Source organism: Heteronotia binoei, unplaced genomic scaffold, assembly GCF_032191835.1.
Source record: "Heteronotia binoei isolate CCM8104 ecotype False Entrance Well unplaced genomic scaffold, APGP_CSIRO_Hbin_v1 ptg000294l, whole genome shotgun sequence".
NCBI lineage: Eukaryota > Metazoa > Chordata > Lepidosauria > Squamata > Gekkonidae > Heteronotia > Heteronotia binoei.
Window position 1 is genome coordinate 208,019 of NW_026800011.1, and position 24,938 is coordinate 232,956.

The window sequence follows — 24,938 nt, forward strand, 5'->3', positions numbered from 1 at the left end:
TGTGTGTGTTGGAGAGAGGCAGGGGCAGGCTTGTCTTTGTATTTCTCCCACATGAGGCAGCCATGGAGCTCTGTGTGTGTGTGTGTGTGTGTGAGAGAGAGAGAGAGAGAGAGAGAGAGAGAGAGAGAGGGTGGAGAGAGACACAAACCGAAGAGCCATTAAGATAGCTGGGGGGAAAGCAAAGTACTGGGGACTGGATTTGAGCCTTGTGGCAGCCAGATGCATCCCACAGACTGCATGTTTGACACTCCTGCTCTAAAGCATAAGGACATAGGGAAAAGTATATAACAGCACAATGAGGCTGGACTGAACTTTACAATTATTGGGTTATCATAGTATCAACGGTTGTGATGAACACAAGACTGCTGAAACATTAAAAATACAGGCTAGTCACAGCATAGATAGCTTTCAAACATAGTATTTTAGAATTGCAGTGCATGTGGTTGTATTGATAAAGTAAGTTTGTAGAGTAGGTTTACCTTAAATGGCATTATCTTGTCTGACATTTTAAGCCACTATTTTAATATATACATATGTTGCATCCTAGGTCTGTAACCTGTTGAAGAGCTCTTGCAAGACCAGTCTGCTGAAGTGCTGCTAAAACATGGTATGTGAAAAGTCCTGTCTTAGATGTTTTGTTTCTTGTTGTCTTAAACTTGATGGAGACTCCTGAAACAAATTACATTTACATGACTATACGGTGTTTCTGTATATTCATGCAGTGGGTTATTGTATAATGTATATTTATTAATTCTAATTGCTAGAAATCAACAGTCTGACTAAATGAGTAATGTATTCTGTAAGTTGTTTGTGCATAGACTACAAATTGAGTCAGCCTTTCTGTTCTCTTAATTGCCACATGCCTTTGCAGTATGGATAAACTGTGTACCTTCCCTAAGTCTAGCATTTTATTTTTCTGTGATAGCCTATCTGAGTATTCTTTTCTTATGCAACATTTTTATCTGTTGATTAAGTATCATGTGAAAATATCTGATCCCAAACAAATGTCTTAATTCATAATATTTTGTTGTTTGTTTATAGTAACTTCAACTTCAGTCGGGCATAAGTGGAAAAAAGACACAAATTGCACCACATTTTATACTGCCGTTCAGCGTTATATTACACTTCACAACAGAATGAGTTCTGAAATTCAGACTCACTGATTGTTATAGTAAGATTTTTTAAAAAAAACTCATAGTAGTACAGCAGCATTTAATATGACACTTCCAGCTCTTCTAAATTGCTACTGGGTTACTCTGTAGTATTGGAATGCTTCAGACATGACATAAACTGGTTTAGCATTATGTAAATGAGCCTGGTGAATCCTTGACTTTGTGTATTCCTTTTCCTTTGTACACAGTTTGATTATTAAAACCTCTGACTTTCTCTGTATGATTTTTTTTTGGTTTGTTGATGCATCTGAGCCAAAAGGCATGACTATCCCAAATTCTGGTGCAGTCTTTGTTTGGGATGTTATCCGTTGGGAAAAGAATTGGCCATAGTTTGTGGTTTGAGTGGAGCAAGAGCTAGTGATGTGAATTTTCCAGAAATGTTTGAATCGAAAATATTTCCAATGCCCTAAATAGTGTGATCTGATTTTTAATGGGTTTTTTTTGTATTTAGCAAACAAAAATGTAAAAGTACGCCACTATAACTTTATGTTCAAATAGCAACAAATACTTGAAAAGGAGCACAGCAAAAATTTTCTAGAAAGACAGAGGTTCAGAATCCTTTCTCCCAGATTAGAGAAAAGATATGCTGAGACCCTTCCCCTGCACTGAAAAGTTTCCTAGGATTCAAAATTCCACCTCTCGGCTGGGAGGTGTCATTCTGTGCCTACTCCTGGGAAGGGTAACTTTACAGCAGTGGTGCCTTGGCTCAGTTGCATGGATAGAATTCAAAGAGGAATCACTTCTCCATGGATCCAAGGGATTGCGATCACTCTAGCAACTGCAGAGTTCTGGCCAAGTGCAGTGGGAGATCCAGTCATCTCACAGAAGAAGCCTTCTTTTCAATGAGAAGTACAGATTATTCCTTTCCACAGAGCCAAGAGGGCAGATTGTGAGTACCAAGGCTCTGGGCTGCAGGGTATAAGAAGAAGAATACTGCAGATTTATACCCTGCCTTTCTCTCTGAATCAGAGACTCAGAGCAGCTTACAATCTCCTATATCTTCTCCCCCCACAACAGACACCCTGTGAGGTGGGTGGGACTGAGAGGGCTCTCACAGCAGCTGCCCTCGATAGCTATGGCTGACCCAAGGCCATTTCAGCAGGTGCAAGTGGAGGAGTGGGGAATCAAACCCGGTTCTCCCAGATAAGAGTCCGCGCACTTAACCACTACACCAAACTGGGTCTCCACCCCCCTTGTGGGCTGTGTGAGGCCTGTGGGCTGTATTCCCAAGCCCTGTGGTGTCATACAAAAGGACTTGGTTCAACATCATGATGGGAAGTATGAGTCTTGTTGGGAAAAACAAGTTAACTTTAAAAAAAATACCTCAGGAAGTCATAATAATACATCTGTCTCTCATGCAGTTCGTACTTTGAACCAAGCAATGCTTTGCAGTGAAATGGTAGTTGAGCTTGCAAGTGGGGAGGGGATCACATGAATTAGAGGATCCCCAGGCTTGTTCGTGTAAAAATAAACTGCATGGATATCTAGTTGCTGGATCCTGATAACTTTAGTGTGCAGAGAGAAGCAAAAATGAAATGCAGTTTCTACAGGGGACTGTGAAGTAGCTTTGTACAGCTGCTCTGAACCAGAGGCCTATGTGCTGTGCTCTGTATATTAAACTTCTACAGCTACTGATGGTTCTTTCCAACCATTGAATTGAATGGGCAGCCTTTGCCAGATGAACACATTCAAATGTTGCTTACCAGGCCTATAGCAAATGACTGGATAGTGGGCATGTGTTTAAAATAACTTTGGGGTCTGAAGAATGGTGGTAGAATTATACTTATAATGAAAGTTGAAGGTAGTAAGAACTTACCCATAAACTTTTGTAACAGCTGTGCTGCTTTCATGCATACAGTCTTTAGTCTCTAGAAGACTAATAAGGTTTTATCCTCAAGTGGAAGCTGATGACTGCTCAGCAGCTCTTGCACTCACAACATCTCTGGGCCAACCCACCTGTTTTATTGTCCAGAAAGTTACTCTTCAGTCTCAGTCAGACAGATGAAGAGATCTAGTTCATGTCCCTTTTGATGAGAAGTCTGAATTCTTTTGTATGTCTAAAAGTTTATGCTGTTCAAATCAGGGATTTTACCCCACTATAAGAGTAATTATATAATTATCCAATGTTATATAATTAGCCAATACCGGCATTAACCGCTCAATGTCTGTAGGTCTAGGTAAAAAACACGAGTTTAGCTCTCTTAAAAAACCTCTTTACTGGCAGGGAAAAGTGAGATAAGATTAAGCTTGGTTTTTAGCTAAGGATCACAGCGTTTAAGAGGTATATGTCTGAAGTTTTAAAGATGTACTGCAATGGTACCCTCTCCATCCTTTGTGTTCAGCACAAAAGTTCTTAAAACTGCCACATAACCAGTTGTGATTCATGAAATTCTATGACACACAAGGCATTTTTCTAGATTGCTCAGTAGTCTGTTTCTTTTCTTGAGTAATCATTTGTTTAGAATCTGTTAAAAACTGCCAGTATACCAGTAATGAAGCCTTCAGGAGTGTGAATGACTACAGAGCACAGAAAATGCTTCTATAATTCTGTCAGCTCTATCAAAACCCTGGACGTTTGACCTTTCAATTTTGAGTGAGCTATCTTCTGGCAATCATGAGGTCAGCAAAAATATAAAATTAAAGGCATGGTCAGGTTTTGCAATAAGCATAAAAGTTTGAGGTTGACTAGAACTTTTGGTTACCAAGCCTCAGATAATGTTGCACTGGGCAGAAGTCATCCTCTCAGATATTTTTGAGTCCCTGCTGTTCTGCAGCTGCTCTTTGGATCTCAGTATTCTAGAAACCCCAGTATCCTTTTCTCAGTTCATGTCAATATTTAAAACAAATTGTACATTAAAATACCTTTGCAGTGAAATAATGTCCAAATGATGTATTTGCCTTAAATTTAACCATTTTTCATAAATTTGTTGTGGTAGAAAAGCTTCTGTTTTCTCATATACACTTGCAGATCTTTGGCTGTTTTCCAGCATAGTAAAAAGGCAATTGTTGCATAGTACTGTTCCCATTGGCAGTTGCTTATATTGTAGTATGTAAAAGCAGTTGAAGCTTTTATTTGAAAATAAAGAGAAAACATAAGTTTACTGCGTGTCATGTGCAGGAACATTATGTGAATTTCTCGTGTTCTCTAGCAGAGACTGCCAGATTTTCTGCCAAATTTCCCCCCACTTTAATAGTTTAGCATTTAAGCTGAAAAGTGTCAGCCATTATCATTTATCTCAGTGTCATCAGGAGTTCTGAAAGTCTGAGATGAGAACATAGAGACTTTTTTTTCTGAATGAGGGTTTAGAATGTTATGCTTTAAATATAGGTAAAAATAAGATCAGGCTGTAGAAGTAGGTGAGACATTAACTGGTTCCGTTTCAGCAATGGAAATCTTCAGCTGGAGAGCAAAAAGTCCATGGGTGGCCTCGGGGTGCTGTGGGTACGAGTGTTGCTGAATAATCGCTGGCTGGCAGCAACATGACAGAGTAGAAGATCAGCTCTACATCTTATACCAGTGAAGCCAGATCACAAGAAACAGTTGACAGGTAAAATTTTGAAATAGAAGTTTCCGGTGTAAATAGGGTAACTGAAGAGAAGAGCTCAAGCTTGTGAACTGCATTATTTTCATACTGTGCATTTCATTAGTTTATTTTGAGGGAAAGCTAGAAAGTGACTCTCGACCCTTGACTTAGCAAACTTCATCAAGAGATCCTGATAAAGTGTAGGGTGGCTGTGGCAAAGGTTTCCACCAACTATATTCTAAAGAAAGCTGCAGCCATTCATAGCTCTGACAAATATAGTACTCTTGTTTACAAGCATTTGAATGTAGCAGTTATTCTTTATTTTTAGGTATACCATTTAAAATGTCTTACAGGCATGACTAAAAAAGTAGTGTAAGGCAGTCCTAAAAACATTTGGTTTTGTGGTGTAATAGGTGTTTCCTGAAATTTAAATGTTACATACAAACAAATCAGAAATTATATGAGGGAATTATTTTTACTAGAATAGTACTTATAAAAATATATAAAAGAACAATATAGTTCTTTAGCTTATTGCTTAAGCTAAGAAGGAAAAGGCAGTTAAAACTGGTGACACAAAAATTTTACATTTCTCCAATAAGTGTGCATGATATTCCATAGACATGATTCTCTGCTCAGTTATTTCAGCAGTATTTGAATTTGTTTGATGGAGGTCACTGGGACACCTTGCTTTCACTATCACTCTTCATAGCACCATTTGCAATACTTGTTCTATATATGATAGGTGATTACAATCTCCAGTCTACTATCTGAGAGAAGATATAGAAGCAAGAATTTTAGCACTGGCTTTTGTTTGACTTGTACAGCCAATCTGATGAATTCATAACCTGGTTTTTTAAAAAAAAAATTGGGATTAATAAATGTATTTGTATATTTTGAAACACACACACCCCATTTATAAATCAATAAAGTCCACATGTGTTCTTTCACATAGTTGCTAGGACTAGTTATATGAAACTGCCAAGCTTGCCTGGCATTGTATTGGCAGTGGTATCTGTTCATCATTGATTTTATGAAAAATGATTCTTTAGAAATGGAAATTGTTCTGCAGGAAAATCCTACCCCATGTCTTTGGACAGAGTCCATATAGTCATTCATGCTGTTCTAATTAGGAAAAGAGGAAGTTGGTGTTCTACCTACCAGCTTGTTCAGAATGCCTACAAAACTGGTCTGGTAAGGGCGTGAAGGCCTCCTCCAGTGATTCGTGGAGGCCTGTCTCACATGTAAGAACTACAGCTTCAGATTAATATGTCACTTGTAATGTACTGCAAATTTCCTTTTGAAATTAAGTATAATAGCATCTGAGGCTGAACTGTATTGTGGAATGTTGAAGAATTTCTAATTGTAGAATTGTTGCTTGCGTTTGCATAACATTCCCTGTTTAAAAAAATGACTTGTACCATTTGACTTGAGGGAGGGACGATGGCTCAGTGGTAGAGCATCTGCTTGGGAAGCAGAAGGTCCCAGGTTCAATCCCCGGCATCTCCAAAAAAGGGTCCAGGCAAATAGGTGCGAAAAACCTCAGCTTGAGACTCTGGAGAGCCGCTGCCAATCTGAGAAGACAATACTGACTTTGATGGACCAAGTGTGTGATTCAGTATAAGGCAGCTTCATATGTTCATCCCCAGCTGATGGCTCAGTGAGTACTGCCACACACCAAACGATAGTCTTCTGCTATCCTGTCTCTGGCTATCAAAAGCTAACAAAAAAAGTTGTGTATGGCTTCTAGAACATGCTCAGACTTTGAGTTGGCAAGTCTCCAGGGCAGTTTTGTTTTGCAAGTAAAGGCAGGTACCAAGAAAACTAGATATATAAATAATGAGTTTCAGTATACACTGTTGAGATCAGTCTTTGGACTCTCTTTAATAAGTAGGAGTAGAGGTTGTTCTGGCTACATAGAGACCAAGACTGTCGATTGCTTTATTCAAATTGGATGAATCATGATGGACAAGAGGGAACATTTGTTAGTATAATGTACTCATTATGACTTGTCCCCATCAGAAGGCAAGTTTCAGCATTTTAACTATAAAGATTTGCCCTTATAATCTAGGTCTGAAAGTCTGAAGACATACCAGATAGTTTAGTAGTGGGATTGATAGAACTGCAATCCAAGTATCCAGGTGCACTAATAAATCAAAAGCTGCAAGATGCAAAGGACAGATGTAGTTGAATCCTCTCAGTAGAGAGAGTTCTAGTACCTGATACCTCCCACAAACCTAAGCATGAGGATAGTCTCAATTCAGCTTGGATACAATAATCTTAAAAGGTAAAGGTAGTCCCCTGTGCAAGCACCAGTCGTTTCCGACTCTGGGGTGACGTTGCTTTCACAAAGTTTTCACAGAAGACTTTTTACGGGGTGTATTGCCATTGCCTTCCCCAGTCATCTACACTTTCCCCCCAGCAAGGAGGGTACTCATTTTACCGACCTCGGAAGGATGGAAGGAGGAGTCAACCTGAGCTGGCTACCTGAAACCAGCTTCCACTGGGATCGAACTCAGGTCGTGAGCAGAGAGTTCAGACTGCAGTACTGCAGCTTTACCACGCTGTGCCACAGAGCTCTTGTTATAATCCCAGATTTCCTCTTTAGGAAAAACTGTCCAGTTTCCAACAGATGCCAAATGTTACTAATATGAACTTAAGTGTAGTCTAAATAATTGTAAAAGACCAAAAAAAATTAATGCAGGATTTTATTAAATGTGGTTGCATAGCTCAATAATCTTACCCAATCTCTAATTGTGGCTAGACACTGGGAAAATTCAGAGACTGAGTGACCAGGGGAAAGATTAAAAAAGGGTATAGAGGCAGAGCTGGATACTGTCATCTTGAAATCCAATGTTTCCATATCTTTTTATGATAGTATCTCTTTATGATACTTCAGATACTCCAAAGTTGAATTTCACTGAAAGTTCCTCTGTCAGGCAGTGTCTTTCACTGTGGTGTTTCTGGATCAGTCTCTTAAATTCAATTAATATAAGCCAGAACGTAAGTAGAATTCTGACATGTTGTTTTATTCTTGGGTTCCACAGTGCATCAGTTAATGTTGTCATTAACATTATTCATTAAACCATTGCTTGAAATATGAACCTAAAGATATCTAACCAAGCCTGCATTTATTTGTTTAGCCCCATTAAGCTTATGCTTGGCTCAGCACAAGAGGACTGGCAAGAACCTATTTTTGATCAACAACACAAAACTGTGATCACCCCAATGTCACCGAATGGCCACAGCTTGTAAAAGGTAAATGTCAAAATATTGTGAGCTTTTATTAAACACTATCTGAAATGCGAAGTGTGCTTTTTATGGTAACATCTTAATATAGGTGCAAGTAATCTTTAGGAGCACACTGTTAAGACAAGTAAGTTGGATGTCATCATCCTTTCTGTATGATTTGAATATATATTTAATATTCTTTAAATGTTATAATCCCAGAATTCCTATTTAGGAAAAATTGTCCAGTTTCCAACAGATGCCAAATGTTACTATTATGAACTTTAATGTAGTCTAAATAACTTTAAAAGACAGAAAAAAAATAATGCAGGATTTTATTAAATGTGGTTGCATAGCTCATTGAAGCATTATTTTATTCTTTTTTAAAGGAAACTTTAGTATTGCTAAGTGCAGCAGACTTGCATACCTTTGCTTTTCTCTCCTAGGGAGTTACAGTGGAGGTAAAAGGAGTGGCTTGCAGAATGGAGAAGTTGCTCCGAGGGTTGTTGGAAGTGAGCCACCATTTGAAATTGCTAGCTCATGCTGCAGTGTTCAGATTAGTGGGTGTGTGTTGTGATCCCATTTTCTGCAGTTTAATTCAGGGCTGAAAACTGTAAGAGCCCTTGTGTTGAGATGATGATAAATATACATAACTTCTGATTGTTAGGGCTTTCTGATATGGAATACTAAACATCTTGTAGTTATGGAATGTCTTTTAGACTGTTTAAGAATGAGGAATGATGAAACATGTAGCATTCAAAAAACTTCTTGTCAGATTGTCAAATATGTTGTACGCTGCAGTTGACTAGAGTAATGTAGAATAAGTTTTGTAAAAGAGTTTCTTGAATAAACTTTCTGCAACAATAATAAAGGAATAAGTTGCTATCAGACATCAGGTCCATTTTATGCACAGTGGTTGAAGGCTACTTTCATTCTACAGTTCAGGGATTAGCAGCTGATATTTGAAGAACCAGCAAATAGATGAAGTGGCAAATTCCTGACTCAGCTGGAAACTTTCCCCCTTCTAATTGCACCCCCTCACACTGCAATATCCCACACCATTCCCAAGGGGCCTCCAATCTTCATCAGTGGGTGTTTAAGGTGGCTGTAGTGGGAAGGTGAAAAATGCTTCCTTTGAACTAATTTTTTATTTTTATTTTTTGCAGTATTACAGGAATTTTATAAGTGCATGCCATTGAAATAAATGACATACAGGTATAAAATGCCATGTAAAGGAGTTGTAAATTATAACTATATCTTAAGTTAGCTACCAGCTGTTACTTAAGGTGATATGACCAGGCAAATTGTATTGGTTAATTTAAAATTGTACCCCTTGTCATGCCCTTGGAGAGGTTTTTTTCTGAGCGCATATTGCCATATATTCAGTAATCTGACATGCAGCTGAATATCTGGCTGAAAATGCTTACATGGGCCCTTGTCAAACTGCATTCAGTTGATGTAGTTTGAGTAATTTACAGTACAGTCCCATGTAGAGTTGCTCTAGTCTAAACTCATTGACCTGGCTTAGACTGGAGTAACTCAGCACCGTTGAAGAAGCAAAATGAGAGGCTCTCTACATAGCTGAAGACTGAGCATGTTAGTTTTAGCAAAAGGGGTAATGAAGTTAATGCCCTATAGTGGATCTGGGGATTGATGCATGAGATTCACTCATGAAGCTCTCAGGTGAACGTGTTAATCTATTCCTGTTCTTGCATTTTTCTCAGTGGCACTTGATTCAGGGTAGCTGCTGCAACTTTATGATTTATTTATTTCATGCATGTAAATATAGCAAGTTAAAACATGTGCAGGAATGCCTAGAACAAACATGAAGGTTGTATGCACCTGTGTTTGGCAAAATGACTTTTGCAGCCTTGCCATTCACTCTCCCAATATTTTATTGCTAACTTTAAAATCAAGGATATTGGGGCTTTTGTAGGCTTAGACTAAATTTTCCTTGCATAGTATTTCTCATTTAGCTTTAACCCCTCAATGCCTTATGGCAGGTAACAAAAGTACCACCACCACAGTCTCTGAAATTAAAATACAATTCAAATTTCCCTATCCTTTTCATTTTTCATCTAAGGAAAGCACAATGGTGTATGTGCCTCCTTAGCTAGTCATTCCCATTTTTATTCTCATACCAGCTCTCCAAGATTAGATTACACTGAAAGAGTTTCTAGTCCATTGTCCCCCAAAAACTTTTATAAGGAGGAATTTGAACCTGGGGTAACCAGATACTTTCACCACTCTGGCTTCTCTGGGTCACAAGGGCTTGCCCAGACAGGTTTAAGCGATACTTCCAGTGAGTGCTTAGGTTTGGACTTCGGGCCTGCAGTGAGAAGTAGCTCAACTTCTGTGAACAAAATTCAGAAATAGTTTTAAGGAAGGCATGCCTGTTAATCAGACTATATATAATGAATCAAACCATTCTCACTGTTATACTTTTATAGCTGAGGTGTATAAGGCTACCTTTTTAGTTAATTACTAGCATTTGAAGAAACTGCTAATTCTTTTTCAGGTAGACCTGATTTTAGTCTTAGAACACATTCTAGCCTTTGTCTTCTAGAGTCTGAAGATCAAGTAACCCTGAAGGTAGCCAGGAACATCCTTTTTAAAGAATAAGAACTGTTTCGAGTTTATTGTTCAGTGACATCATGCCCCATGAGATTTAGAGCCTACTGACATTTCCAGTGTTTCAGAAGCAGAAAGGGTCAATAATCGGGATGTGCTTGCTGGAGGTTGTCTAGTGTTGCAGCAAGTATATCATGACTGTTGAATCTGCGCAGATGAGATCGTAGGAACAGGTGACTGTCTGTGTGAACTGAAGTTTAAATTTTGACAATGGAAGAATATGGCTGTGCAGAAATGAATAGAAATATCAGAACAAACCCAAATATGTCTTTGTCACAAAGCCATCATATATTATCTGTCCTCCATGTTCAATATAAAACTGAGTTCCTGCTCAAACACTTTGGGCAGAACATGACTTCATGCTTAAAATGCAAAGGCAGCCCTTGGTTTGTCACTATAAGGAGCAAGCCTGGAGAATTGTTTCAGTGAAACAATTTACTGAAACTAGACCAATGGTTTGCTCCAAAAGTCAAAATAATTCTTTGACTGCCAAGTGCAAAGAGGGGAAAACTGGAAACAGAATGTCCTCCAGAATCATTCACATAGTAGCATACCATACTTTACTGATATAGATGATCTATGCCAGCATGACTGTAAGATTAGTCTTTATAAACACTGACATTCTGTATTATATGCTTCACCATAGAGTGTAGCAGGTGTAAAATCTGTTTGCATCAGGAAGATTTCAAGTGGTCACTTCTTTCATGTGTAGTTCATGAGGACTCAGAACTTTAAGAATGGCTATGCAACTAGCAGCCTGGTTCACAATTCATATTATAAATATTTTTATGTAGCTTCTGTTAAGCATGGCACCAAGCTGTAAACTGTAGAATCTTCCTTCAGGTAATGCTTCTTGCCCAAAGGGTGGGTAGTTCTGTTCTTTACCTGTCATGCATAACTGGGGCACTGGGCAGTGTTTTCGGTGAAAAACTGAAGTAATCCAAGGGGAGCAACTCTGAACAAAATCTACTGAGAAGCAAGTCTCATTTTAGTCGGTGGGCCTTACTCCTAGCATGAGTAAGTTGCAGCCTGAGTGGGTCAGGTCTACAACACTAGCCTACTTGATTTATTACTGGTCAAACCCCTCTTTGGTGCCATTATAGAAAAAGGTGTGTGAATAAAAAAACCCCACTAAGAGACACCATAAATTTTAGACAACAAGACAGTGTATTGTAAAGGTCAGTGGAGAGCCAGTTTGGTGTAGTGGTTAAGTGTGCGGACTCTTATCTGGGAGAACCAGGTTTGATTCCCCACTCCTCCACTTGTACCTGCTGGAATGGCCTTGGGTCAGCCATAGCTCTGGCAGAGGTTGTCCTTGAAAGGGCAGCTGTTGTGAGAGCCCTCTCCAGCCCCACCCACCTCACAGGGTGTCTGTTGTGGGGGAGGAAGGTAAAGGAGATTGTGAGCCGCTCTGAGACTCTTCGGAGTGGAGGGCGGGATATAAATCCAATATCTTCTTCATCTTCTTCTTCTGACAAAGCTTGCACATAGAACTTCAAATAGAAAAGAGCATGTAGCAAAAAAACATTAACAGAAGACAGTTCAAAAGCAGTCTTTCCAATCACAAAAGAGTGACAATATATATTTAGAACTAAAAGAAGCCCTTCCAAAGATATCAAGATTTTTCATCCGTCTTTCTTCAGTTTGGAGGCTTATTTATCACTGGAACCCAATCTTTACAATACATTCACAGGAGAACCAACCAATCTTTACAATACATTCACAGAACCAACACGGTTCAGAACATGTCTGTAAGATTTCCAGGATCTCCTTTAAAGAAAAAGGAGCAAAGATACCCAGGCAACAGTTTTTGTCATTTCTACCCAAAATCATACCTCTTTTCCTAAACATTTCAACACTGTGTCAGCTTGAAATGCTTTCAGCACATCATAGTTTGTAGTTATTGAACATACACAAGCATCTAGTGTTCATTCCATTGTCACAATTTGTTTGCTGATGTAAACTAAAACACTAGATTTTAGGAATGCTGGAGGCTAGGCTTGTGTAGTCCAGTATCTCCTCTTCTGGCTGCAGTAGTCCCCCCCCCCCCAAGACTACTAATTTTTGTAGAAAATTCTGAGAATTCTGAAATATGACCTAACTTTTCACTAGAAACCATTTTAACCAGATTTACTGGGTTCAAAAAGGCCAAATATGAGTAGCTGTGAGAATTAAGGATCACCCAAGTGCTTTTCAATGAAATCAGTGACAGCAATTTCTAAGTATTAAACCAGATATGGAGATAATTGGTCTTCCAGTGTTTTTACAACCATACAGGGCCTTGGCTTGGATTGAGGTGGGGGGGGGGGATCTAGCCTCATTAGTCTTCTGCCACTTTGTTAATTCATCTTAAAAAGATCTTAATTGTGGCTCTCCTATCTTGTCTGTTTTGGCTCTAGTACTGAGGTGCTAATAATGTGTTAATACACAATTTTGTCACTTAGCTGAATGCCACACTGCCAACCAGTTTTTATTTAAACCTTTCAGATCACCAGGAGAACCTCACTCTGAAACCATTGAAGCTAGCCGAATGTGAGTATAACTAGCAATTCAAAGATTGAGTGTGGCATACTGTATGCTGAAGCCAGATGCAACATCAGCATTGCATTAATGTGATTTTAACAGCCACCTTTAAGTTGTACTTGAGAGAAATCATTTAGCAGCCATTTCCTCAAGGGTAGTAGTTTGCCCCAAAATGTACTTTTAAAAGTCCAATTTGATACAAGATTGTGAGTTTTTTCCCCAACAGATGGTATCAAAGCAGTGTCTTTAAAATTTCTATCCTCATATAAGTATTCTGGTACCATACTAACTGCAGTCCAGGTAAAATTTCTACTGTTTGGAGCTTCCATAGCCCAAAAGGCTAATCTGCTTTAAAACTGCAGCTGGCTCGCTTTGTAGAGCAACTACATAAAGTAAAATTGTTGACTCACCAAGGGTGTGCGTTATTTACAGACATTATAGGTTGTTCTGGTGGATTGCAGCCATAGTCATCTATCACTTCATCATGCACAACTAAAACTAAGCTATGTCCAGTGACTAGCAATATGGAAAATACTGTAACATGTCATCAGTGGAAGAGTTGTAAATAACACATTTGCTTCATTATGCTTGTGGCTTCTATTTTCATTGTTGCAATCTGAAATTTTGTGGCTAAAAGTTAGCTAATTTTTGACGCTCCACATGAATTAAAATAACTCCCATCATACATATTAGGCTTGAATAATTCCTAACTGATTCCTTGCCAGAATTGTAGCTACATTAACTGCAAACATCATTGGATTAAAAATTAACACTACTAAGGACTACTTTTTAAAAGAACTCTTTGGTTGGATCCAGGCTAAATTTGTAATTTCCATCGATTCCCCTTCCTGCTGCAGGAAACCCTCCACTCTCATTGTTCTTCTGGGTCTCCTATCCCAAGAGGACCACTTTGTGGAAAGGGGGGGTAGCAGAAAAGTTGTCTCCATATTTGGAAAACAGACTAGATCCAGTCCCTTCTTGGTAGGATGGCAATGGTTGTCAATGTATGGTGTTTATCTGAAAGCTAGAAGAAAGAAGACAGAGAAGAATGTTAGTCAAAAGTTTTGATATTGTTAATGTTATCTTTTATTTTGGAAATGGGAGTGTAGTTAGTACCAAGATTTTACAGTTGGTGACATGACATGTGACAATAGAATCCCTTACCCTTGTCTAACATCAATTTATTAGTCAGGGACAGACATTTATGTGAGTAATTAGATACAGTTTAACACTTAAAGGTTGTCACCATTTTACAGCATGGTTAACACCAAATAACACTCTCACCATGGAATGTTCACCTTGCATGTGAACTTCTATAATATGTCAGCCATCTGCATGGAATAGTTTTATTGGATAAGAGAAACTTGCATTCGGTGTTGTTATTCCTAGCATAATATTCTGATATGCCCTGAGAAATCCAGTTTCAGTAGCAATAATGATCAACAGAAGGGCTGAAATGCATTTATGCAGAAGTGTATGTGTTGTGTGTGTTTTAAGAGACTGTATGAACACTTTCATAAGAACATAACATAAGAGAAGCCATGTTGGATCAGGCCAATGGCCCATCCAGTCCAACACTCTGTGTCACACAGTGGCCAAAATATATATATATATATATACACACACACTGTGGCTAATAGCCACTGATGGACCTCTGCTCCATCCATATTTTTATCTAACCCCCTCTTGAAGCTGGCTATGCTTGTAGCCGCCGCCACCTCCTGTGGCAGTGAATTCCTCATGTTAATCACCCTTTGGGTGAAGAAGTACTTCTTTTTATCCGTTTTAACCCAACTGCTCAGCAATTTCATCAAATGCCCATGAGTTCTTGTATTGTGAGAAAGGGAGAAAAGTACTTCTTTCTCTGTTTTCTCCATCCCATGCATAATCTTGAAAACATCTATCATGTCACCCCGCAGTTGACGTTTCTCCAAGCTAAAGAGCCCCAAGCGTTTTAACCTTTCTTCATAGGGAAAGTGTTCCAACCCTTTAATCATTCTAGTTGCTCTTTTCTGGACTTTTCCCAATGCTATAATATCCTTTTTGAGGTGCGGTGACCAGAATTGTACACAGTATTCCAAATGAGACAGCACCATCGATTTATACAAGGGCATTATGATACTGGCTGATTTGTTTTCAGTTCCCTTCCTAATAATTCCCAGCATGACGTTGGCCTTTTTTATTGCAATCGCACACTGTCTTGACATTTTCAGTGAGTTATCTACCACAACCCCAAGATCTCTGTCTTGGTCAGTCTCTGCCAGTTCACACCCCATCAACTTGTATTTGTAGCTGGGATTTTTGGCCTCAATGTGCATTACTTTGCACTTGGCCACATTGAACCTCATCTGCCACGTTGACGCCCACTCACCCAGCCTCAACAGATCCCTTTGGAGTGCCTCACAATCCTCTCTGGTTCTCACCACCCTGAACAATTTAGTGTCATCTGCAAACTTAGCCACTTCGCTGCTTACTCCCAACTCCAAATCATTTATGAACAAGTTAAAGAGCATGGGACCCAGTACTGAGCCCTGCGGCACCCCACTGCTTACCATCCTCCACTGCGAAGACTGCCCATTTATACTCACTCGCTGCTTCCTATTAATTAGCCAGTTTTTAATCTTCAAGAGGACCTGTCCTTTTACTCCATGACTCTCGAGCTTACTAAGGAGCCTCTGATGAGGAACTTTTATCAAAAGCTTTCTGGAAGTCAAGGTAAACAACATCTATTGGGTCTTCTTGTCCACATGTTTGTTCACCCCCTCAAAGAAATGTAACTGGTTAGTGAGGCAAGATCTTCCCTTACAGAAACCATGCTGAGTCTTCCTCAATAACTTGTGTTCATCAGTGTGCCTACTCATTCTGTCCTTGATAATGGTTTCTACCAACTTTCCCGGTATTGAAGTCAGACTGACTGGCCTGTAGTTTCCCGGATCTCCTCTGGAACCCTTTTTAAAGATGGGGGTGACATTTGCTACCTTCCAGTTCTCAGGAACGGAGGCAGATTTCAATGAAAGATTACATATTTTTGTCAGGAGATCCACAAGTTCAGCTTTGCGTTCTTTCAGAACTCTTGGATGTATGCCATCCGACCCTGCTGACTTATTAGTTTTTAATTCGTCTATCAGTTGTAGGACTTCCTCTCTTGTCACCTCAATCTGACTCAGGTCTTTCAACACCCCTTCCAAAATTAGTGGTTCTGGAGCAGGCAAACACTTCTCATCTTCCACAGTGAAGACGGAGGCAAAAAATGCATTCAGCTTCTCAGCCATTTCCCTATCCTCCTTCAGTAATACTTTTATCCCTTGGTTATCCAAGGACCCCATTGCCTCCCTGGCTGGTTTCCTGCTTCTAATATACTTGAAGATATTTTTATTGTTGGCCTTTATGTTTTTTGCAATATGCTCCTCATAGTCCCTTTTTGCCTGCCCGATCACAGTCCTGCATTTGATTTGCCACAGCCAGTGTTCCGTTTTATTAATCTCACTTGGACTAGCTTTCCACTGCTTAAAGGAGTCCTTCTTACCTTTTACAGCTTCCACTACTTTGTTTGTTAACCATGCAGGCCTTTTCTTATACCCGTTTGTGCCTTTCCTAACTTGTGGTATATATTTTATCTGAGCTTCTAGGATTGTAGTTTTAAATAGCCTCCAAGCTTCCCCAAGGGTTTTGACTGTTATTTACCTTTCCTTTCAGTTTCCTCCTCACATGCCTCCTCATCTCAGAGAATTTACCCCTTTTAAAGTTAAACATGGTTGTGCCGGTCTTTTGAGGCAACTCTCTATTTATACAAATGGTGAAATCAATAACATTATGGTCACTGCTCCCAAGCGGTACAATCACTTTTACATCTCTCACCAAGTCTTGGGCATTATTTAGGACCAAATCCAGGATCGCCCCACCCCTGGTAGGTTCTGAGACCATTTGCTCCGTAGTCATTGAGAGCATCTAGAAACTCAATCTCTTTCTCTCGACCAGAACACATATTGACCCAATCAATCTGCGGGTAGTTAAAATCACCTATTACAACACAGTTTTTATGTTTAGCCGCTATCTTTAAGCCTTCCATCATATTATAATTGTCCTCTATCTTTTGATTTGGAGGGCGATAACAAACTCCCATAGTTAAATTTCCTTTTGGGCCCTCTATTTCAACTCAAAACATTTCTAGAAGGGAATCTAATTCTCTGACCTCAGTCTTACTGGACTGTATACTCTCTCTGACATACAGAGCCACCCCACCTCCAACCCTTCCCTCCCCACCCTTCCGATATAAATTATATCCAGGAATCACCGTGTCCCACTGATTCTCCTCATTCCACCAAGTTTCTGAAATTCCCACAATGTCTATGTTTTCTCCCAACACTAAACATTCCAACTCACCAATTTTACTTCGAACACTTCTAGCATTTGTATACAAACATGTATAATTTCCCAGGCAAGCTAGGCCTGCAACCTTCCTCCTGCTGCCTCGAGACTTTGGCAGACACTCCATACTTTTTGTCACCATCTCAGTGGACAACTCTGATCCATTACTCGGTAGAATAGTAACAGCTAACCCTTCATCTCATTGAGATGAGTCCTCCCGGACTAGAGACATTTCATCTCCTGTTGGCTTTCCCCCAAGATTTAGTTTAAAAACTGCTCTGCCACTTTTTTGACTTTAAGCGCCAAGACACCCCTGCCCAGGGATTGTTCCTTGGCGCGAAAGGATACCCGTTCACCAACTGAAGAAGAGGTCCCTTCTGAGGGTGCATTCCCTTTATCCTCAGCACGTTGCCCTGTTCTCTCTCGACCCTCATGCTCCCTGGCAGCAACGGGGCTGCCACGTTCAGAGTGGGGCTCGTCTAATACGTCCCCGAGAGTCTGAGTGCCTAACTGACTCTGCTTCTCCAGGTCAGTCACCTCGGCCTCAAGGGTACGAGCTCCTTTCATCGAGCACACACCCAAGTCTTCTGTCCTGTGGGGAGATAGTCATACATGTGACACTCGGTGCAAAACACTGGAAAGCCCCCACTCCCCTGCTGGCATTCTACCTTCATGATACCTTTTTTAAAATATACAGTCCCTTTTAAATCCTGTTTGTTTATGTGGCTCTCCTTCTGGAGAGTCAACTTACCTTATTGGGAGCACAAGGAATCTGGGTTCCTGGTCCTTACAGCCCCCAGGCTAAGAGCCACAGGCCAAGAGCCTGGCAAGGCACAGGTTAATAATGCAAAGAGGGTGGGGAACACAGCCACTCCTAATCAATCAGCAACAATCACATTCAATCAATCACCTTCAGCCCACGCAAACCAAACAGGCAGCAGTTCCCCAGCAACCACAAACTCAGAATTTTCAGCAATCACACAGTCACACAAACTCAGAAATTCTTAGCAACTTCCTCAACTGCTTAGCCAAACCTCACCCTTATATCACTTATTCTCTGCTCTCTCTCAGAGCTTCTCTGCGCTCTCTCAGCAGGAATAAACTGAGGCTGAAAGACAGCAGTTTAAAAAAAAATCAATGTCTTCCTCTGTATCCAAGTTGAACATGATAGCCACTCCAGTGGTGGTCTGTAAAGCTTAATTATTTGACGTCTTTTCTAATGCATAAATTAAAAACTTTGTAAAACACAGCTTAGCTGCTTAAGTTATACAGTATGGCAACACAAAATTGTGTTCCCCATGCAGCTGAAGCAAGTAGATACTGAACCTTTTCATCATATATACCCATGTCAGTGTATTTATAGTTTGTCTCAATAAAATATATGTAGTAGGAACATGGGAGCTTAATGTACCCAGAATTTTACAGTATCTTGTAAGTCAGTCAAATATCTACAGATACTGACCAATTCTCTGTTCCTAGTTAAGCATATCTAATTTTTATTGTTCAGTGTACAGCTAAGGCCTTGGATTTGTAGCTGTTTTTATAGAAAAACTGGCAGTCAGATTTACCTTCCACATACTAAATTGTAAAACAAATCATTTTATTCAGTTGCAGCTTGCATTTCAGGATCTCTTTATGCAAAGAATCTTTTGAATTGAGAAAAATTACTTCAGTGCCTTACTAATCTATGCTTTGCTGGTCATTTGAATGAGCTTGGTATATGAAAGCCATACTAATCCTTGTGCTTACTTGTTTGAATGTTTGGTACAGGAAGCGAGCAGCTGCAAAGCATCTAATAGAACGCTACTACCATCAGTTAACTGAGGGCTGTGGAAATGAAGCCTGCACGAATGAATTTTGTGCTTCCTGTCCAACTTTTCTCCGTATGGATAACAATGCAGCAGCCATTAAAGCCCTCGAGCTTTATAAGATTAATGCAAAACTCTGTGATCCTCATCCCTCCAAGAAAGGGACAAGCTCGGCTTACCTAGAAAACAATTCCAAGGGTGCCCATAACAACTCCTGCACTGACAGAAAAATGAACAAGAAGGAAATGCAAGGCCCAAGAGATGACTTTAAAGGTAAGGTGTTTGGGGGTTTCAAAAAAATACTTTAGAACCTTCAATCTGTATTTATGTTATAACAGAAGAACTGTTGCAGTAGTTATTCTGCCCTTTTGCACACCTATTATGGTGGAGATAGACATCAGATATATCTTGATTCTTTTTCACAGCACAACAAAACTAATCTTGCTGCCATTATGGTGGCTTATATGTGATAGTAAAAAAAATGTCAAGGCCTTATCTAGCATGTTAAAATCAGGTACTGTCACCTTGATAACTGGGCACCAGAATTTGGCAAAATGGCCAGCTGGGTTCCTAGCTAGCTTCTGGCATATTTAGGATTAAAGAGTTCTTTCTCTTGAAGCATATTGTTGTGGTAAATCTCTGAAATGTTGATTGCATTCTTGTAATGACAATGCACTTCTCCTGCAGCAAGGAAAAAAATTGCCTGCCTTGACAAAGCAGAGTCCTCTGTCACAAATATGTGTGAGTGTGCTCTTATTTTCTGACAGGAGAGTCAGATGATTCTTGCTGTAGCCTCTGTACTTCTCTGTGCTCTCAAGATGGAGAAATGTAGCTCAATGCAGTGGCTGCAGTGAAAGAGTTGTGGATATTGGAGGGCCAAGATTTTATCAGGTGCCCAGTCAGGAACAAGTGTAGTCCATTGCAGCTGCTACTTGTGCCATCTGTTTTCCCTCCTATTAATTACATCTGCAGTTTCTTTGGATCCTTGGCAGAGAGACTGTCACAACCCAGATTGGCAGGAGCAGTAACATATCACTATGATTGTCTAGTTGAGGAATAGCGGCTTTATGCTATTGTACAAGTACATTTTGGTATCTGATAATGAAATGCAAAAGTTGTATGACTGTTGAGGTTAGGAAAGGATAATTCCCTTAGTGTCTTCTAAGTGGATGTATCTGAGTTCAAAAAGCTTTTCTGGTTTTGTTTTTAACTTTCTAGATGTGACTTTCTTAACAGAAGAAAAGGTATATGAAATTCTTGAGCTATGTGGAGAAAAAGAGGACTATTCCCCTTTAATTCGTGTCATTGGGAGAGTGTTTTCTAGTGCTGAGGCACTGGTACAGAGTTTTCGAAAAGCCAAGCAGCATACTAAGGAAGAACTGAAGTCTCTTCAAGGAAAGGATGAAGATAAAGATGAAGATGAGAAGGAAAAAGCTGCTTGTTCTTCTGCCATGGAGGAAGATTTGGTTGCACCATCATCATCGTCATCAAGAGTAGGTGATAACGCACAGGGGGATAACAATCTACAAAAACTAGGCCCAGATGAAGTGTCTGTAGACATTGATGCAGTCAGACGGGTCTACAATAGATTACTTTCTAATGAAAAAATAGAAACTGCCTTTTTAAATGCACTTGTGTACTTATCACCCAATGTGGAATGTGACTTGACTTACCATAATGTGTACTCTCGAGATCCTAACTATCTCAACTTGTTTATTATTGTTATGGAAAATGGTAATCTTCATAGTCCTGAGTACCTGGAAATGGCACTGCCATTGTTTTGCAAAGCAATGAGTAAGTTACCCCTCGCAGCTCAAGCAAAACTGATCAGATTGTGGGCAAAGTATAGCGCAGACCAGATTCGACGAATGATGGAAACATTTCAGCAGCTTATAACCTACAAAGTCATAAGCAACGAATTCAACAGTCGTAACTTAGTGAATGATGATGATGCCATTGTTGCTGCTTCAAAGTGCTTAAAAATGGTTTACTATGCAAATGTAGTAGGAGGGGATGTGGATACAGATCATAATGAAGAGGAGGATGAAGAACCTATCCCAGAATCCAGCGAGCTAACCCTTCAAGAACTGCTGGGTGAGGAGAGACGAAATAAAAAAGGGCCTCGAGTAGACCCACTGGAAACTGAACTTGGAGTAAAAACGATAGATTGCCGAAAACCACTTATCCCCTTTGAAGAATTTATTAATGAACCACTGAATGATGTTCTAGAAATGGACAAAGATTACACTTTCTTTAAGGTAGAAACGGAAAACAAATTCTCCTTTATGACATGTCCCTTTATATTGAATGCTGTTACCAAGAACCTGGGGTTGTATTATGACAACAGGATCCGCATGTACAGTGAACGACGCATTACTGTACTCTACAGTTTAGTTCAAGGACAGCAGTTAAATCCATATTTGCGGCTAAAAGTGAGACGTGATCATATCATAGATGATGCACTTGTCCGGGTAAGTAGCTCAACCATGTCAAAACAAAATAGCTAGAAGCCAATGTGTTACTTTATTATCACTAGTAACTTCTGGATTTATTCAGGATGAAATGTTGTCATGAACAGTTATTGTAAATAGTAATAGAGGGTTCTTGCTGCTGTGGAAGACTCTTACTATAACATGTATAGTATCAGTCCCACAAATTGACATGCATTTGTATAATGATTCTTTGAAAATACCATCCTCACTTATGCTAAAATCAGAGGAATTCATTAAGATTCTTAACCTCTGCAAAAATAGTCCATAATTTGTTTAATCTGGAACACATCTTGACTTTGGTCCTGTATTAGCCTTTCAAAAAGCTGTTTGAGGTTTTCGAAATTCACTCAGGGAAGAAGAATCTTCGGAAAGAAGTATCACAGAGAAAACAGTTGTCTGTTCTGTATGCACCCACTTAGCCTTGCAGCTGTGAAATGAAAGTTGTGAACAATACTGAACTTGTGATGTCTGCCTTACTAATGCTTGGTGACTTGTTTTTAAGAAACTTTCCAGCAGTGTCATGTTATGTCCATATGTTATGTCCTGTTATGGACAGTGATCCTTTTCTTTAGCATATTTGAGTAATAGTGTCATGGTGTTTTCTTCCTTCCATGAAATATGTGGTGTTCCTTCCTATAGGATCTAATGTTTATGGAAAGGAAATATAAAGTAAGTCTTAGTCCTTATGGTTCAGAGTTCTAGTTTGCAAGTGACAAACAACCTGTAGTTTGTGAAAGCATCTGATTCAGATGTTGCAAAAACTGTGGCTTTTGAAGATTTACTGATTTTTAATCTCATGAGGGATGGTGGAAAGAGTACATGAGCCTGAGATCGCTAATCTCTTCTTCCCACAAACAGACTAAAGAGTGGGAAGGTCACACTGCAGAAATGCTCCAGTGGATCCAAGCCATTTCTTCTCATTTTTTCAAACCTACAAATTAATATTCTCCTGCATTCTGCAGAGTCCCCTAAGCACATAAGCTTGGCTGCTATAATATTTTCCCCCTCGTGCTTCTTTCTGACTGCTTTTAGAGATTGTCCTCTGCTGTTGCACCCATTTCTTTAGTCACTAGCTCTTCTGTTTGCACAAGGCCCATGTTTTTGAAGGAGCCCTTATGCAAACCAGAAGTTCTGGCAGCCAAAAAGTGAGTGCTGCAGCACAGGACAGCCTCCACAGCAGCTACAAAATACAAGAGGAATAGTGTTCTAGAATCTGAGCCATAGTAATTCCTGCTTTTTCTATGGGCAGCCCTGTTTTACTGCCCTCTGATAAGTGCAGGATCATCAAATGGGTTAAGAGTGACAAGCTTGGGGTGTGTGAGGAATTGAGAGCACATTTCACGTCTCCTGGAGCACATTCTGTTTTTCCTCTAGTTGCGATGTCCATTCTCTGTCCCTCACCCTCAATTATGTAGAAACCCTTCGTTTGGCTGCAGGTGACCCCATTGTGCTGCATTTGTGATCATACTGGAGGAGAGCAAGCTTACTGAAGAAACAATGCTTACAGTTTGCATTAATATTGTATAGTACAACAAGAGTACAAAATATAAATCTTTAACTTTTCCAGTTAAGCAGTTGCTTTATTTCTCTGGTGCTAGGAGAGCACTCTTTATTTTACCCCTCATATAAATAGTCTGATCCTTATTTCTGTTTAAGCAGCCCTGTGGCGCAGAGTGGTAAAGCAGCAGTGCTGTGATCTGAACTCTCTGCTCACAACCTGAGTTCGATTCCGGCGGAAGCTGGATTCAGGTAGCTGGCCCAAGATTGACTCAGCCTTCCATCCTTCTGAGGTTGGTAAAATGAGTACCCAGCTTGCTGGGGGGAAAGTGTAAAAGACTGGGGAAGGCAATGGCAAACCACCCCGTAAAAAAGTCTGCCGTGAAAACGTTGTGAAAGCAACGTCACCCCAGAGTCGGAAACGACTGGTGCTTGCACAGGGGACCTTTCCTTTTCCTATTTCTGTTCAAAAATTTGGTTTTGTATATAGTTAAGGAAGTTGTACAACCCATTTGCTTTACAATTTCATCAGAACAAAATCTTTCTCTGAATCTAACAGTAGGATTAGATTGGTAACATATATTGGATGTGTCTGTTCACTTAAAGAATATAGATTATATAGTCTCCAGGAATATTTTGCCTAACTAGTTGGTTAGCATATAACTGTGCTCCACGAAATACCCTTTTATGCTCCTTGCTTCAGTAATAACTACTGCTTTTTAAGGGAAATTCAATCACATATTCATATATAATTGATCATATCATATTCTTGGTCTTTGATTTTAATGACTTTGTTCCACATGGCTGAAATTTATGAAGTGCCTTACCACAGTGTGAAAATAAAACTTTGACCCAGTTCTAATGTTGCCTATAAAGTTTTATGTTCTTTGGGAACTACAAAGTTTTCTTTTTTTTAAGTATGTGTTATGAATTTAGAACAAATGTGTTGACCCCAAAGCAGCATTAATCGTGACCCATGTAACCATTCCAGTGCCTTTTTCCTCTAAGACATCCAGAAACTGGCAGTTGCAACAAGCCATCCTGTTTGACTTCTGCAAGAGCAAAACGAATGTACTCTTGATTATACTAGTAGTGTTATGTCCAGATCTTAATCTAGATATCTGTTTGTCGAGTGTGAGCGGATCTGTGGATATCTAAATCTGCAGATTGGGCCCACACTAAGAGAAAACAGATTTTTCTGCAAACGTGGGGGAACCTCCCAAGTTTGCAGAAAAGTCTGCAAATTGTAAAAAAAAAAAAAATGCATGGGAGTTTAAATCCCCCCCAAACATGAGTGTTTCTTGCACCCACATGCAGAGTCAACACAAGTATCCTTCTGTGACAGTGAAGGAAGCTGAGGGGCTATGGGGCAACAAGCACTGGAGTGATGTTGTGGGGGGGAGGCAGACTGGCAGCCATGGACGAAGGAGTGCTTGCTGGAGAGGAGCCACAGTGGCAGTAGCTCAGCAGCCTTTGTATGGAAGGCAGGCTTGCTGGCAAGGAGTCCAGCAGCTGCAGTTCAGCTGTCCTTGGGAGGGAGGCGGGCTTGCTGGAGAGCAGGTTGGCAGTGTTAGCTCAGTAATCTTTAGGGGAGGCAGGCTCACTGGTGAAGAGACTGGCAGCCATGGCGGCAGTAGCTCAGCGATTTTGGGGAGAGAAGAGGGCACACCAGTGAAGAGGCCAGCAGCTGCAGTGGGG

The 24,938-nt window shown here is 40.0% G+C and overlaps 1 protein-coding gene across 3 annotated transcripts in view; it reads left to right on the top strand.

Annotated features, from left to right (window-relative positions):
* Window positions 1–545: 545 nt before the first annotated feature.
* The window catches only part of LOC132590562 (ubiquitin-protein ligase E3A), a 37,207-nt gene continuing 12,814 nt past the window's right edge, over window positions 546–24,938 (top strand). The window contains exons 1-6 of one of the 3 annotated variants that reach the window (XM_060263499.1): window positions 553–607; window positions 4,557–4,720; window positions 7,837–7,951; window positions 13,040–13,084; window positions 19,214–19,524; window positions 20,470–21,722. In XM_060263499.1, coding sequence (XP_060119482.1) covers window positions 7,932–7,951; window positions 13,040–13,084; window positions 19,214–19,524; window positions 20,470–21,722 — 1,629 coding nt within the window. In that variant the 5' untranslated portion in view covers window positions 553–607; window positions 4,557–4,720; window positions 7,837–7,931. Of the gene's footprint in view, window positions 608–4,556; window positions 4,721–7,836; window positions 7,952–8,367; window positions 8,486–13,039; window positions 13,085–19,213; window positions 19,525–20,469; window positions 21,723–24,938 lie in introns of those variants that run through there. The other 2 variants (XM_060263500.1, XM_060263501.1) reach the window with 2 other exon arrangements.